The sequence below is a fragment of the Melanotaenia boesemani genome, chromosome 22 (genome assembly GCF_017639745.1).
Source record: "Melanotaenia boesemani isolate fMelBoe1 chromosome 22, fMelBoe1.pri, whole genome shotgun sequence".
In the NCBI taxonomy this organism is placed as follows: domain Eukaryota; kingdom Metazoa; phylum Chordata; class Actinopteri; order Atheriniformes; family Melanotaeniidae; genus Melanotaenia; species Melanotaenia boesemani.
This window is the reverse complement of record NC_055703.1, coordinates 20,328,492-20,342,997: the sequence shown is the minus strand read 5'-3', so window position 1 is coordinate 20,342,997 and position 14,506 is coordinate 20,328,492. Positions and strand designations below refer to the sequence as shown.

The 14,506-nt window shown below is 36.5% G+C and overlaps 1 protein-coding gene across 2 annotated transcripts; it reads left to right on the top strand.

Annotated features, from left to right (window-relative positions):
• Positions 1–718: 718 nt before the first annotated feature.
• On the top strand, positions 719–14,180 carry rab15 (RAB15, member RAS oncogene family). Of its 2 annotated transcripts, XR_006009127.1 has the most exons (8): positions 719–1,051; positions 7,610–7,670; positions 8,687–8,747; positions 9,340–9,417; positions 10,012–10,101; positions 11,443–11,508; positions 11,627–11,842; positions 14,170–14,180. XR_006009127.1 is itself a non-coding variant. In XM_041976100.1 (7 exons), the coding sequence occupies exons 1-7, from the start codon at positions 928–930 to the stop codon at positions 11,786–11,788; spliced, it is 642 nt and encodes a 213-aa protein (XP_041832034.1). In that variant the 5' UTR covers positions 719–927; the 3' UTR covers positions 11,789–13,094. The 2 variants fall into 2 exon arrangements, 1 of the variants encoding a protein (XP_041832034.1); XM_041976100.1 differs by lacking the exon at positions 14,170–14,180 and having other exon boundaries at positions 11,627–13,094.
• Positions 14,181–14,506: the final 326 nt, after the last annotated feature.

Genomic DNA, 14,506 nt, shown 5'->3' with positions numbered 1-14,506 from the left:
TGTGAGGTTGTTGTTATATTTTATTTTATTTTATGTATGGATGTAGTGTGTGTGTGTGTATGTATATATATATATATGTATATATATATATATATATATATATATATATATATATATATATATATATATATATATATATAATGTATGTGTGTATGTATGTATGAATGTATGTGTGTATGTGTTGATATATATGTATGTATATATATATATATATATATATATCTTTATATTATAACGGTACATATTTTTGCTTTTCTTAGACTTGTAAATAATTTCTATTGCACTTTCTTGCTGTGATGCATGTTCACCTTATTTTGCCTCTCTGTACTTTATTCTATAACAAGAGCTGCTGTAACAAGTGAATTTCTCCACTGTGAGATAATAAAGTCTAATCTAATCTAATCTAATCTAAGGTAATCATATCTTTCTAACTTTCATATTAGTTTAGTCAGCAAATTAATAAAATGATCGGAAATAGTACAATCTTATCTTTTAACTAAAACTTGAAAACGCTTCAACCATGATCGATAGTGACAATGTGTGATTTTTTTTTTACCGTTTCATGGCTTTATTGTATAATGAAAAAAATAATAAATATGTTAGAATTTGATTTTTACACCGTGTCAGCCTAAGTACAAAATTAGAAGTGGAATCTTATATTGAAAGGCATTACCGGAAGTGTCATTTTCTTATTGGTTCTGACTTGACAGTGGTCCGCCGCACCCACTGGAAGCTGGAGGTTGCCTGGGAAGCTGAAGCATCCCTGTTTTGTTACCGACCCAGCACCGGTGAACAAAAACAAGCTCAGCCACAGCCTTATGTGGCTCTTCTGAGCAGACATGGCATGCAGGTGGGGAGGCATTGTCCATTCATCACTGAGTTAGCTGACTCTAGCTTTTTTAATTCATTACTACGTGCAACAACATTATGGCTAAGCAGTACGATGTGCTCTTCCGACTCCTGCTCCTCGGAGATTCTGGGGTTGGGAAAACATGTTTATTATGCAGATTCACGGACAACGAATTTCACCCGTCTCACATCTCAACCATCGGTAAGACACTGCACTGCCAGCATGACTTATTCCTTTTCTTCTTTCTTTCTTTTTCCCTTTTTTTAAAATTCAAATTGGGTTTTATTGTCTCCCTTATTTATCTGAATGAGCTTATATTTTTTTATTTTTAATGGCACATGTTCATTATATTTCAATGCAAATCCTACAAATTTGACTGGTATGAGCAAATGCTTTTGATCTGTGTTATGATAGGGAATTAATATGGAATCAAGAGTTAACTATAAAATCACTGTGACTGAATTGGCTGTATAGCCTTGAGGGGAAGGAGCCAAGACTTCACGCTATGCAGATGAGTTTGCAAAGTACCAGCACTTTGCACTGACTCTGCAACAAATACAAAATAATGACATATGTGAGAACTGAATGTCTTAATTTAAAATTTAGAAGAGGAGAATAAGTGGATTAATATTGCATGGTCAATTTCTCTTCCTTCTATATTGGCAAAACAAACTATTTCTACACCCTGATTAACTCATTTGACAAGTGCTGGTTTAATTTAGCTGTACATTTGCCTTCATATTTGCATCCAGAGTGCAGACCATGACAGGTGCATTGCCATGCTTCATTTTGAGGTGTTGGAAAAAGGATGCACAGATTTTTTCCTTTTTTTGCCCCATGCCGCAGCAGAGTCTCTTATGTTTTTTCTGCAGCTGTCTTTACAGTAATTTTTCTCCCCACTAAGCTCCTTTTGTGAAGCATTGTAGCAGCTGCTTTCTGATACTGTTTGCAGTAATTTGATACAATATGGGCATGGCAGAGAGCAGACATTGCTGTAGATGGACAGTGCGAAGTCTGCATGTCTTTCTGCTTGTTTTGATAGATTTTTTTAGAGCAAAGACAATTGTGTTTTCAAATATGGTCAAGATAGTGTATTATTAAAAGTGCAGCATTATTTATTCATGCTAATTTCTGTGGAACTTTTTGGTGGAAAATGCCATATATCAAACCCTTTAGTCCTCCTGCAAACCACACAATGCTCAAAGTAAATCTTGAGACCTTTCTTCTCATCACACAAACATTATTACTGTAAACTTTACACTGCAATAATGAGGTCAACTGTATTCTTGAGGATTGATTTAGTGATTGAACAAATGCAAAATTCTCAGTCAATGCAAAATGTTATACACCTCTAAACTGGCTGTGTAACAAAAGAAAACAGTTATTTTCTTTTTCATTGGAAACATATAAATGTGCAGAATTATGAAGCAACTTAATTATAACACATTTTTCCCAGTTTGGGGACAAAAGGGCACAAATAAGAAACAAAGAATGACATTTAAATAATGTTTTTGTCCTTTCACAGCTCTAAAACATCTAATACGGTCTTTATTACATATAACAATGATAACCTTTTTTTTTTTGGAACCTGTCAGTTCGTTGATGTGTTTACAATCAATCCTAGATGAAACAGCAACCACAGCCTCTCAAAGAGGTGTGTCATCTTCCCACTTGGTAAATCTCATGTTATGGATGGAGGTAAGAACAAGTTTTCAACGGGATATAAGTCAGTTAAAGAAGGGAGGCGCTCAGTTATCAGGTCTCATTTATCAGGATGAGCAGCGCAATGCTTGGATGCATACGTCGCTGACAGCATCCCTGAATGCAGCAGACTTCTTCCTGTACCACTGCTTGAAGAAAGAAAATGTGCATAGACATACGGATTAGACCAAAATATTAATTTGTTTAATAAAATACTCCCTTGTTTTCATGTGCTCCAGCCAGTTCTAATATATACTCACCTGTATTATGCTCTTGTAGATCATAGAACTATAGTTCTCTACAGGAAGCATCCACCCTGTAGAGTGATGCTTACAAGAAGTTAGCTTGTTGCATGCATGTGTTGTGATACCTTTTGAGTTTTTCTTGCATTCACCATCACAGCAGGAGGAATCAGACTCCAGATATTCAGTGGATAGAATAGTTGCATGCAGCAGGAGGTGTCTACAAGCTGTGCTGAGGTGGTTTTCATCCGTCTCCAATTATTAAAATTCCTCTTCTGTGATAAATAAGCAGAGATGTGGACTGCAAAGAGGGACCACCATCAGTGTTGTCCTGCAGAGGATCAGTGAATAATCCCTCAACCTTCACAGAGATAGAGGGATATGAATTCTCCCCCATATCTCCCTCATGGCTTGCTCCATTATTTATTAGTTCCCCTGACAGTCTAGTTACTCACTTTTTGCTTTTAATCATCTTAAAATCTGTCAGGATGTCTCGCCGATTGCATGCAAGTTTTATCCATTAAATATTCTTGGCTGAAAAGCTGATGAGTGCCTTCTCAGTGGATGGTCTGTCCAGAGTGCAAAAATCCCAAAAGGCTTGGAATTATCTTCTTTTTTCAGACAGGGAAAGCTTTAAACTAACAATATCTGGCAATATGTGCAGTCTCTGTTTTTTTTTTTTTGTTTGTTTTTTGTTTTAGTTTTTAAACATGAGTAGCTGAAAGATCTGTTTTCAGATCCTCTTTTTATATCATCCAATCTGAAATTGCTCTGACAGCACCAAGTGGCAGCGATTTAAAATTAGATTTAATTAGTTCAGATAATTTAAAGTTCTTTTTAAATCCTTCATCAGACTTATATGCACTTACAATCCCTTTTTTTGCCATATCGCCTGAGAAAGCTCTTTAGATCTCAGAACAATGACTATACGTTGCAGTGGCAATGTAAACAGCAGATCTTTGATGTGACAGGTTTAAATAAGACAGGTCAATAAAAAGTGATAAAGCGCAGTATTAATGAGATGCACTCATTTCTTTACATATCTGTACATTTCCTCTTGGGGAGCTTTCTGCAGGGTTTTGGGCCTTCGTTGCTGGGATTTATCTCCATTCAGTCACACGCTGATGTTTAAGAACTGACAGCTCAGAGTTGCTGCCAGAGGTTGAGGTTAGATTCATACAGACCACTTATGTTCTTTTACACCTAACTCAGAAGCAGTAAATGGAAAAAGTTAGTTTCTTTTTTACCCGTTTTTTCTAATATATAAGACTCAGAAATTAGTTCTGACATATGATCTGAATGAGTAATCTATCGTCACTTGTTGAGGTATCCCATTTTATTTTCACAAGTCATGGTGCTCTGAGCTTCAGAGCACATATTTCTCGGGCAAAGATGATTTAGTATTGGTGTTCAGTCACACTGCTGAGTTTAATCTTTCTTCCTGTTACCTTGGTGGTCTCGTCACTGGGCTCCTTTAGAGCCTTTGGCTGACAAGTCAGCTATAAAATATCAGCCTGGCCTGGCTCTATTACATATCTCAATAAGCCCCTGTTCTCATGGTAGTGATCCAAGTGGTGTTTAGGTCAAGGCCATGTCATATACACTCAGCTCGCCCCTGCTCGTTAGACTGGAGGGAGGGGCATGGATCAAAGCTGCCACAGATGGTTGTAAAGAAGGTCTCAACAAGAATTTTGTCCAAGTCACGGACTTAAATAATTTGACTATGATGCCTGACCAAATATTTGTTTTTTATACAAAAAAACATATAATACAAAATGAACTATAAATAAAATAATACGATTCAGCATAATTTCTTGTAAATTTATAATATATAACTCCATTTTTTACATCCTTCTTGTGCACGTACATCATCCTTAATGTGACTCAGCTCCACAGAGTTCAGCCGGAGCTTCTGGAGCTGAGCTGCTACCATCAAGCAGAGAAAAACAAGGAAATATTTTAAAACTTCTAGTCAGCCTCAGGCAACCCTGACTCACCTGATATCGCAGGAGAACATTCATCATGTTTCACACAACTGCCTTCTGGAGGCCTCACACAACTTTATTTACAGATGCAGCCTCCTCAACACCTGCAAACACACTTCAGTTCTTCAAATCTTTGTATGTGTATTCAAAGAAACGTAGGGGGCTTGACATTTACTGCTGATAAATACTCTGCTCACCTCATGTTCAGCACAGATTAATGACATGTTTTTAACTGTGTGAGAAAGGTTTGCCCCTTGTTCTTTTGTGCCACCTCCCTTGCAAAAAACACAGCTGTTGTCCGCCCTCTGCTATAAATGGTGGATGACAGATCCATCCCCCAGTGAATTAGTGTCAATGCAGAAGCATTCATCCGTCTATCCATCCATTTGAGAGCTGTCACTATTACCTACAGAACACTGACATGCATTACTGTCTAATCCGTCTTGCATTGTCAAACATAGTCAATTAGTCCAGTCAATTCGGGGTGTGTACCCATTAGTTTTTACATGGCTTTCACACTGTTGATTGTGAAATGCTGCCATGTTAAATTAGCAGCTATTTTGCATATTGTCATCTATTGTTACAGTTTCCTCTGCAGGGCAGAAGGGAAGCTCAAGTAGAAATTTTTCTTATTTTGCCAATATCATAGAATGTATTAACACTTACTTTCGGGAAGTTGAATTGCTATTTGTTACCTTGCAGACTTGATGAAAGAAGTCATGGTTTCTGGGATTTTTCCTTTCATTCAGTTTGTTAAATGGTTTATTTGTTTTTGTGCAGTTGTAAGCAAAGTTACAAAACCCACACAAAGGGGACTTGTTTTCTTCTGAATGCCTGACATGTCTTGTTTATTGCCTAGGTTTTTCACTGATTTACATCACCCCCAAAATACAGCTACATAATGCCTGTCTGGTGGCTGGTTTTGCACACCACAAACAACACATGGTATATGTGGTTGCAGATGTTTGAACCTGTAATCTAACTTCAGTGGTTCCCTAAAAGAACTACAGATGAAATTTCTTTTGCAGTTTTAGCAGTTTTGCAACAAGTTAGATAGAAAACCCAGAATTATATGGACATACGACATCTAAATGAGACAATTTGTTTAGTTTTATACTGTGCACATGTAGTTTTGACTTTTTTTTTAACTTTGACCCTTCAGTTTCTTGCAGGAGCAATGACATCATTTCATCTCTGCAATTTATACCTAAATTGGCCACTTTTCTTTATTGAATTCTGTCGCTCTCTGCAGATATTTATAGACTATAATGCATGAAGATAATCTTTAAATAGTCATAGCAAGTCCAGCCCCATGCTGACCTTTCACTTGGTCTGAATAATTTGTAATAGGAAGGCAGAGGCTGAATTAAAACTTCATAGAGGGTTCATAGGGTCAGTGCACTGCAGCCTCCACGGAGCTCTTGCTTGATTCCAACTTGTTTTGGACACATACTGTAAAATAAAGTCTAGATTTATAGCAGTTACATTGCATCTGCCAGCTGTGTCCTTGTGTTAGTCTCTTGGAAATGTACAAAACCTTGCAGATATTCACATATGAAAACCATGAACAGAAGATTATCCAGTCATGCCAATTGATTGGACTCAGTAGCTCTTTCTCGGAGCAGGATGCCAGCTGTGATGCAGGGGTGCTGACGATCAGGTTAATTGGTGTGAACTGCTAATTGATTTCTTAGGGATTAGAGCTGTCTATAGAAGCCTAAGGATGTGTTCTAATTGGCTTAAATTCATTTGTCTGGGAAAATAGATAAAGATAAGAAAAAAAAATCCAATAGTAAATATGAAATATTGAGACCCTGCTGTAGGTATTGTTTTTTTTATATTTTCTGATGGTGTAAGAAAGTCAGTTTCCCTTTCTACTACTGGATAACATATTGGGTTGAAGTAAACGGAGCACAAAACGTAAAGAAATTATATTTGGTGGATTATTTCTTTGTTGTAAAAATGCTTCTTGGCAACAAATCTTATACCTTAGGCCTGTTAAGAGTTTGGTTCCAGTCTGTGGAAATATGCGATTACCACTGATTACAAAATCTCATCTCAATTTAACTGCATTGAGATAATGTTTCCAACAATGATGAGTCTTATTTGTCCAGTAAGCTGTTTGGCACTGGTAAATAAGATTGAGTAAGTTTTTATTTATGGATGCAACCCACATATTTAACTCTGCTGCTAACCAAACAAATACATTTTCCTTACAAGGGACTTAAAAATAAGACATAAAAATGATTGTCAAGAAGCATTATTACAACAAAGATATAATCAACCAAACGCAAATGTTCTTACCTGTTGTTTATATTAAGTTTATATTAAAAAAATGTATTACAATATTGTATCCTGAGTACTATTACTTCAGTGGAAGTAATATTTTTTTATTATATAAATGTATATCAGATGGATGTAAAAACAAACTCAGTATCCTGAAATAGATTGGGGCATCTTATTAAACCCCCTCTCTGATCTCTTCACCCTTCTTCTGATTCCTTTCTGCTCTCATTTTCCTCATTTTACCTCCAGATCGATACAGAGAATTGAACTAAACGGTTCAGTGGATCATTAGCTTAATCTTTTAAAGGCCTGATTATCCAGAGATGGTGCAGCTCTCATCACAGACTATGATGTTTACAAAGCGGCTCCAGATAATGGGGAGTCTTCTGCCTGTAAAAGACAAGCCCCGTTAATTGACATCAATTGCATATTCTCAGTCTCAGAACTTTCATAAAATGTTCTGTTCTGCTTTGCAGCAATATCAAATCCAAAGGTCATCTATAAATGTATTATTACATCTCCTGACCCGATCTTCTCTCTTACAGGGGTCGACTTCAAAATGAAGACACTAGTAATAGATGGTATCAAAGTACGGATACAGATATGGTAAGACTCAGTGTTAGAAGCCCAGTGTTGTGATGAGATACTGAAGATACTTATTCTGCTTTACAGGATATTATTTTTTCAGCCTTCATTACTTATGTTTGTGCAGCTCGTCATGTTCAGATCAATATCTCTTATCGAGAACAGTGAGGTCATGTTTACTGTTTCATTTCCTATGAATTCTGGGAATTTGAGTTTTAGGTGGGATTAAGAAAATTTGTAAAAAATTTAAATTCTACCAAAAATAAATAACAAACATATCCCAAAGCAATTTATGAAGGTAGTGGCAGACATAAAGAGTAACTACAAGATGAGGTTTCTAAGTACTCTGAAAACAGGTAGTGTACCGATGCAGATTGCATGATGGGAGAAGCAGTTCAATGGAGATAATATGCTGTAGTTAATTCAGCACATTGGAAAAAATTGTCTCTTTTTTTAGGTATAGATTAATATCCAGTACCCTGAAAGATGTTTGGATCCAGTTTGGGAGGGATTTGGAGGAAAGTGGAGTGAGAGTCTCTTCATTTATATTATGATGGTCAGACAGAAGAATGAATCCACCGCAGTTATTTATCAACAGTGGCAGTTTCACCATATGCAAGAGAAAGAAAAGAGTAGTTTAAAAATGTGGCATTATGATGATGGATGAGCAAAAGATAGAGAAGGTAGATTTTATCCTTCAGGGACATCTTAAATAGCACATTTCCCAGCAGCTCACTCAGTTTTTGTTGAGCTGTTTTTATCAGCCTGAAATTATGAACCATGACATCCTGCAAAGCAAGTATCAGCATAAAAATATATACACACACATATATATATATATATTTATATATATATATATATATATATATATATATATATATATATATATATGGACACTGGACTAACAAGGCTGTTTTTCTTTCTTCATGACACAGATGTTACAAATTCTCTGAGGGGTCATGTTGTTGGGACATGCAATCGTAGCCTCAGCATTTTCTCAGCAAAAAATACTGCATGTGTTTTTCTTACATGTGCAGGGATACAGCCGGACAGGAGAGGTACCAGACCATCACCAAGCAGTACTACAGACGAGCACAGGTGACAAGCTGCTGCAGCTTATGATTCACCACATTTTATTTCTACAAAGGATCATGAAGCATGAACAATAATCTGGTTCTAACATAATTTTTTCAGCTTTTAAGATATCTCATACCTTACCTGTGTAACATTTTACCATAATGCTATAAAAAGATTTCATTTTACTTTTGTGGTAATGAAAACGTTTCTTCCCACTGAGTGACCTTCAGAGCTACATACAAGCAGCACCAGCAGCCTAACATTGGTTTCTATGGATTTTGCCTTTGCTTTGGGCTACTAAAGAGATTAAAGGGGCTGAAACTGAATTGTCCATTTACCAGAAATTGGTAATGAAATCGGGGGAAAGCGTCTTGTTCCTGTTTTGTGCGATAAAACAATATAGTGGATTTTTCATTTAGCCTGCAGCTTAAAATGAAAAAATGTTACTGGTGGAAAGAGTGCCAAGTTTCCAAGCAGTCTGGGTTGCTTCCAGGGACCATTTTTTATATTTAATTTAATTTTATTTCTGTTTACTCCTATTGGATAGTTTTAATAAATTAAGTGGAAAAATATTTCTCAGCCTTATCTAATTTTTTTGTGCTTGTCTCTTCAGGGAATTTTCCTGGTATATGACATCACGAGTGAGCGATCTTTCCAGCACATCATGAAATGGGCCAGTGATGTGGACGAGGTGAGTCACTTAGTCTGTGGATTTAGGAGCCAGATAAATCAGACACATGGGGAAATCAGAAAGTATTTTTTCCTCTTTGTAGACAGGACCAAACCAACAGATCTGCTGTGCACAGAAAGCCTGGATTGATAAAAAAAACATATGTCTGACATAGTGTGATAAAACCCACTGACCTGACAACTGTGCTGTATTAGGTTTCATCTTCATTTTCCATTATCTGCCGTATTTTAAAAGTCTAGTCATAAATATTGGAAAAACAATATTTTTCCTCTCAGGTTTGAGTCTTCATGAAGCTCTCTCTCTCTGCCCTGCTTCCCCCTGTCATTTCCCTGATGATTTTGCTCTATTAATTTAGTCATTATGGACCTAATTTCCTCTACGGCTCTGTCTGAATATACTTTCTATTGATCTTGGCATGTTTCCCACTTACTTTTAATCATGGTCTCATTTCCTGAACACTGTCGCTCCTGTGTTTTCTTCCAGCTACATTCTCTTGACATTTGAAGTTGCTCCTCCTATCGTTTCAGTTTTGCTTTCTCCTCTCTGTCTTTATCTGTGAATATCCCTTCATAACAACATGACATCCCCTTCCAGTACGCTCCCGACAAAGTCCAGAAGATTCTCGTAGGAAACAAGTCAGATGAAGTGGACAAGAGGCAGGTGGCCACAGAGCAAGGTGTCAAGGTCAGTCAGTCACTGACTTATTCTATATTTACTTTACTTTTAGACAAAAATCCATAATTATTTTCACATTAGGTTTAGTTTGGGTTATAAGGATGCAATGATGCTCACATCAGCAGAGCTTTATTTGAAAGAAGATTACAGTTTCAGATGCCTAATAAGCAAAGTTGAATTTTAGGAAAACTTGTACTCTGCATATTCAGTTTCACAAATGGTCTGTTTTTATTTACATGAGATTGTAATCTTAACTCTTAAAGACCTAAAAGGATTTTACAATAGTAGCCATTTTGACCTTGGGGCTGCTGCACAGGCCTTTGAGAGACTTCAAACTGATTAAAACCTTACTTAACATTTTATCAGCAGTGTTGAAGCGTTTCATTCATCAGCATTTAGTTTGTCTACAATACATTGCAAAGGTGTGGATAATAGCTCTGATCAGCATCCTCCTGCAGAGTCGCTCCTCAAAACAAAAAGCTGACCCTCATGAAATGTTGTAAATTAGGCCATTTTGTGTCACACAAACTATTTGCATGAGAGGGAAACTGTGCGCTGCCTTCAAGGGCTCCTTATGCATCAGTTTGGCCTAACAGGAAAGCACAAGGAAAGACTGAAAGCTGCTGCATCTCCTGCTGCTTTATGATTTCTTTTAAAGATACAGTGTGTACATTTCTTAAACATTTATTCTCTAGGGAAGTTAGTGTGCTAACCAGCGTGCACTAGCTTTTATCTCTTTGAAATACCACATCACATCTCAAGATGGGATAATGACTCAATTATTCTGTTCACACAGCTGGATTCACACAGTAGTCTCTGTAACAAGCAAACCTGGTTGTGAAGAAATGGACTGAACAAGGCACTGATGCTGTTTTCAGCCTTTTTATTTAGCCTCCTCAGCATAAATTTTGAAAGCATGCACTGGGATGATGCTGCACTGGCTCTGTTTGGGTTAGTGTGAATGAGTTAATAGAGATACAATAAGGAGGTTCCCTTAGATTGCATGTATATATAGTTTTCCTGTTTATGATTTTAACTTCCTACCCATGAAGTTGAAGAAGAATTAGCAAGTCAATGAAACTGTAAATGCAAGCATTTCTGAATAAAAGGCAGAGAGCAGGATTATAGAAAGAGCCAGTCAGTTATGCTGAGATTTTGCAGGTTATCCAAGCAGATCATCTGGTCTGGCTTTGGGATGTTTTTTATGCTGCAGCAGTGCAGAAAATGTGTAACAGAAATAAAAAAGAAAGTCAAGAAAGTCCTGAAAATAAATAACAAGGTAATCTTTTTTTTTTCTTTTTGGCTTCCTTGTTTTTTAATAAACTAAAATGCTGTTTTCTGCACCTCAAGCTGGCCAAGGCTTATGGAATGGACTTCTTTGAGACAAGTGCCTTCACCAACCATAACATAACAGAGGTGAGGTGATGTCTCATGACTATGAATAGTAACAAGATCAAATATTCATAACTGAATGAAAAGAGAAAATGACTCAATCTCTCATCTTTTTCCTCTCCTGTGATGGTTTCCCTTCCAGACTTTTACACGACTGGCTGAACAGGTGCTGGCAGCCAATAAAAAGGACCTGGATCTTCTCCGGATGTCCCTTAATGACGAGCTTAATCTCGCTGCCCTGGAGGAAGCAGAGGGACTCTGTGACGGTGCAGCTGGCGACGAACGCAAAGCCTGCTGGTGTTGAAGGCATGGCATGAATTCATCTCCACACACTTTGTGCACTTTTGGAAAAATGTTAGTTTTTAGCCTGAAATAAAGACGAACACTTAACTACAATTTTGAAAGCAGATTTTGTCACATGGTTTTTAGAAGCATTGTCAGATGATTTAAATGCAGTTTAAGGACAAAATTAAGAACATTTTGCCACTAAATGCCAAGTGTATGGTGAGAATTGAATTGAATTTGATTTAATTTAATTTAAATAGTAGCACCAATCTGCCCATAGCCTCAAATTTTAAATGCTTTTGATGTAGTGTAAGAATTTACCACAAGAGGGTGCTACATGCATTGGAAATATAGCACATATTGAAGCCGTCACCAGTTTAAGGTTGTGTTCTATAGGCTTTTTTTTTCTTTCTTTCTTTTTCTTTTTCTGCCTGTGTTTTTTGGTTTTAATTGCACTTGCGATGGCTACCTGTGACGGAGTGCAATTGTTATAAATATATGTAGCCATTTGATTATTTTGCTTTGTTTACATAAAGTTTTACAACTTGTAAATGGTTAGATAACCCAACTATGGTGTTAACATGAGGGGAGCATTGGAAGGAGAATTATTTTAGTTTTTCTGTAGCAAAACACAAGGTATTTTCTATGTTCTGTGCTTGTTTTATTAGCAGAAAATATCTTATACCAATGTTTATTTGACAACTGCCTGTTGCATTGTATATACTGGATTTTCCAAAGCATAATAGGCTGATAAAGTCATGAAGATTACTGTATCACCATTAGAGGGCTGTATAAAAACTCTACATGGATATTCTACATAGTCTGAAATACTTACTTTGTGAAAATAATGTTTTGGTCCCTTCTGTCCTTTTTCTCACTGTTTTGTACAGATTTAGGAAAGGGGCGAGTGAGAGTTTTGCATGCAATTTACTCTTTTCTTTCTGTTGTTCTTATTGCAACTTCAGTGAAGTTAATAATTGCCTGATCATAATACAAGTGTACCATTTGACCAGAGTTGCCTCTTGGAGGGTTACACAGTATGACCATCATTAACGGGAGAACATTTTTTGCAACGTAGTATTACTAACTGCTCTGAAAAAAAATCAAATCAAATGTTAATGTGTGTGAAAAGGCAGTATGTTGTACTGAATGATGTAAGCTATAGATACGCAATGTATCTGTGTTGATTTTCAGGATATATTTTTCCTTCTTGTCAATTACTTTCATTGTATGTGTGAAAATATATTAACATGCAACATGTAAAATGCAACGTTTTATTCTTGGAGAAAAGATGTCAAATGTTTGAGAGTAAATACTTGCAGATATAACAGTCCCACTGTGTCTTCTTTGGTAAATATGAACTTCAGGTATCCCTTGAGTGTATTAACATGAATATTTTCTCATTGCATTTAGGTAATAAGAACTAAATATCACTGACAGAACAACAAGATATTGATGTAATGTGAACAGAAAAGTTTTGCATCAATTTAAATATTATTTAATCACATTTGTGTTAAAACAAATGTGAGCATCATGGATCATGATGCTGCAGAGTTTAGCTTCTCCACAAAGACAGGGGTTCTGGTTTCAAGCCTGATGACCAGCTGGAGCCTTTATGTGTTCAGATGCATGACTTTCCTCCACTTTCCAGTGTAACAACACGGTATGGGTTAACTGTTGGTTCTAAATTTGTGATAGTGCATGCACTGGATGCAGATGACGATAGGATAAGATAAACTTTATTAATGTGCCTTTCTATTGAGACTGGTTTGATATTATGTGGTGAGTCACTACTCATTTCTTTTTCTTTACATTTATATTTGCAAAGTCAGAAAAAAGACAGGAAAATGGTAAATAGATACAGAAATTAACTAACTTTTGCAAAAGCAGAGTTTGTACCATTCTAACAAGCTTGAAAAACAATAATTAGTATGAACACCTATATTTTTAACACAGTCTGAACTGAGTTAGGCCAGCTTTCCTGCTGTTTCTTCATATAATCTTCATGAATAGTTCTCCAGACTTCTTTATTGGATGTTTTTTCCCTGCATTTGATCCATTCCCTGTTGGTATGATCCCACACTGTTTTAATAATGTCGAGGTCCAGGCTCTGTGCAGGATTCATCACTCCATATGACCTGTTGCCACTGATGTTCACTGCAGTTCTTGTGTTATTTGGCATACCTCATCCTTTTCTCCCTATTTTTGTTCCTTGAGACCACTTCTGATGAGGCTTTATTGAACACTAGATGGAGCAATTGAAGGTCCAAATGAATTTCTGAGGTCCTTTGTCAGGACTTTCTTTCATATTTATTAAGGACATCACTTTCAGCTACTGACCACCTGCTGTAGATGGCCTTTAATATCTTCTTCACTCCCCTTGTCCATCCTTTAGGTGAGGATGTTTGTTTAAAGTCTGGCTCTATGGAAGCAAAATTTTACAAAATGAGGGGCAGCTCTAGTCTTTTGCAGTAGTATATCAGGTTTCTGCGCTCTCTGATTCTTCTGACAGAACAAGTTTTTGTGCCATCTTTTAATGTTACCACTAGGTGACAGATTTCCACCATTAGCTTGCTCTGCTTCTTAGTCTGTCAGTGTCCATCTTTATTGTTGGCACTCAAAATGTAACATAATGACCATTTCATCAGTCATTTATAGTTTGAAATAACTTACAACATATAAATTTAATTACAATTTAGCACTTATTTTCCTAGATTACACCAGGATTCTTTAAAAT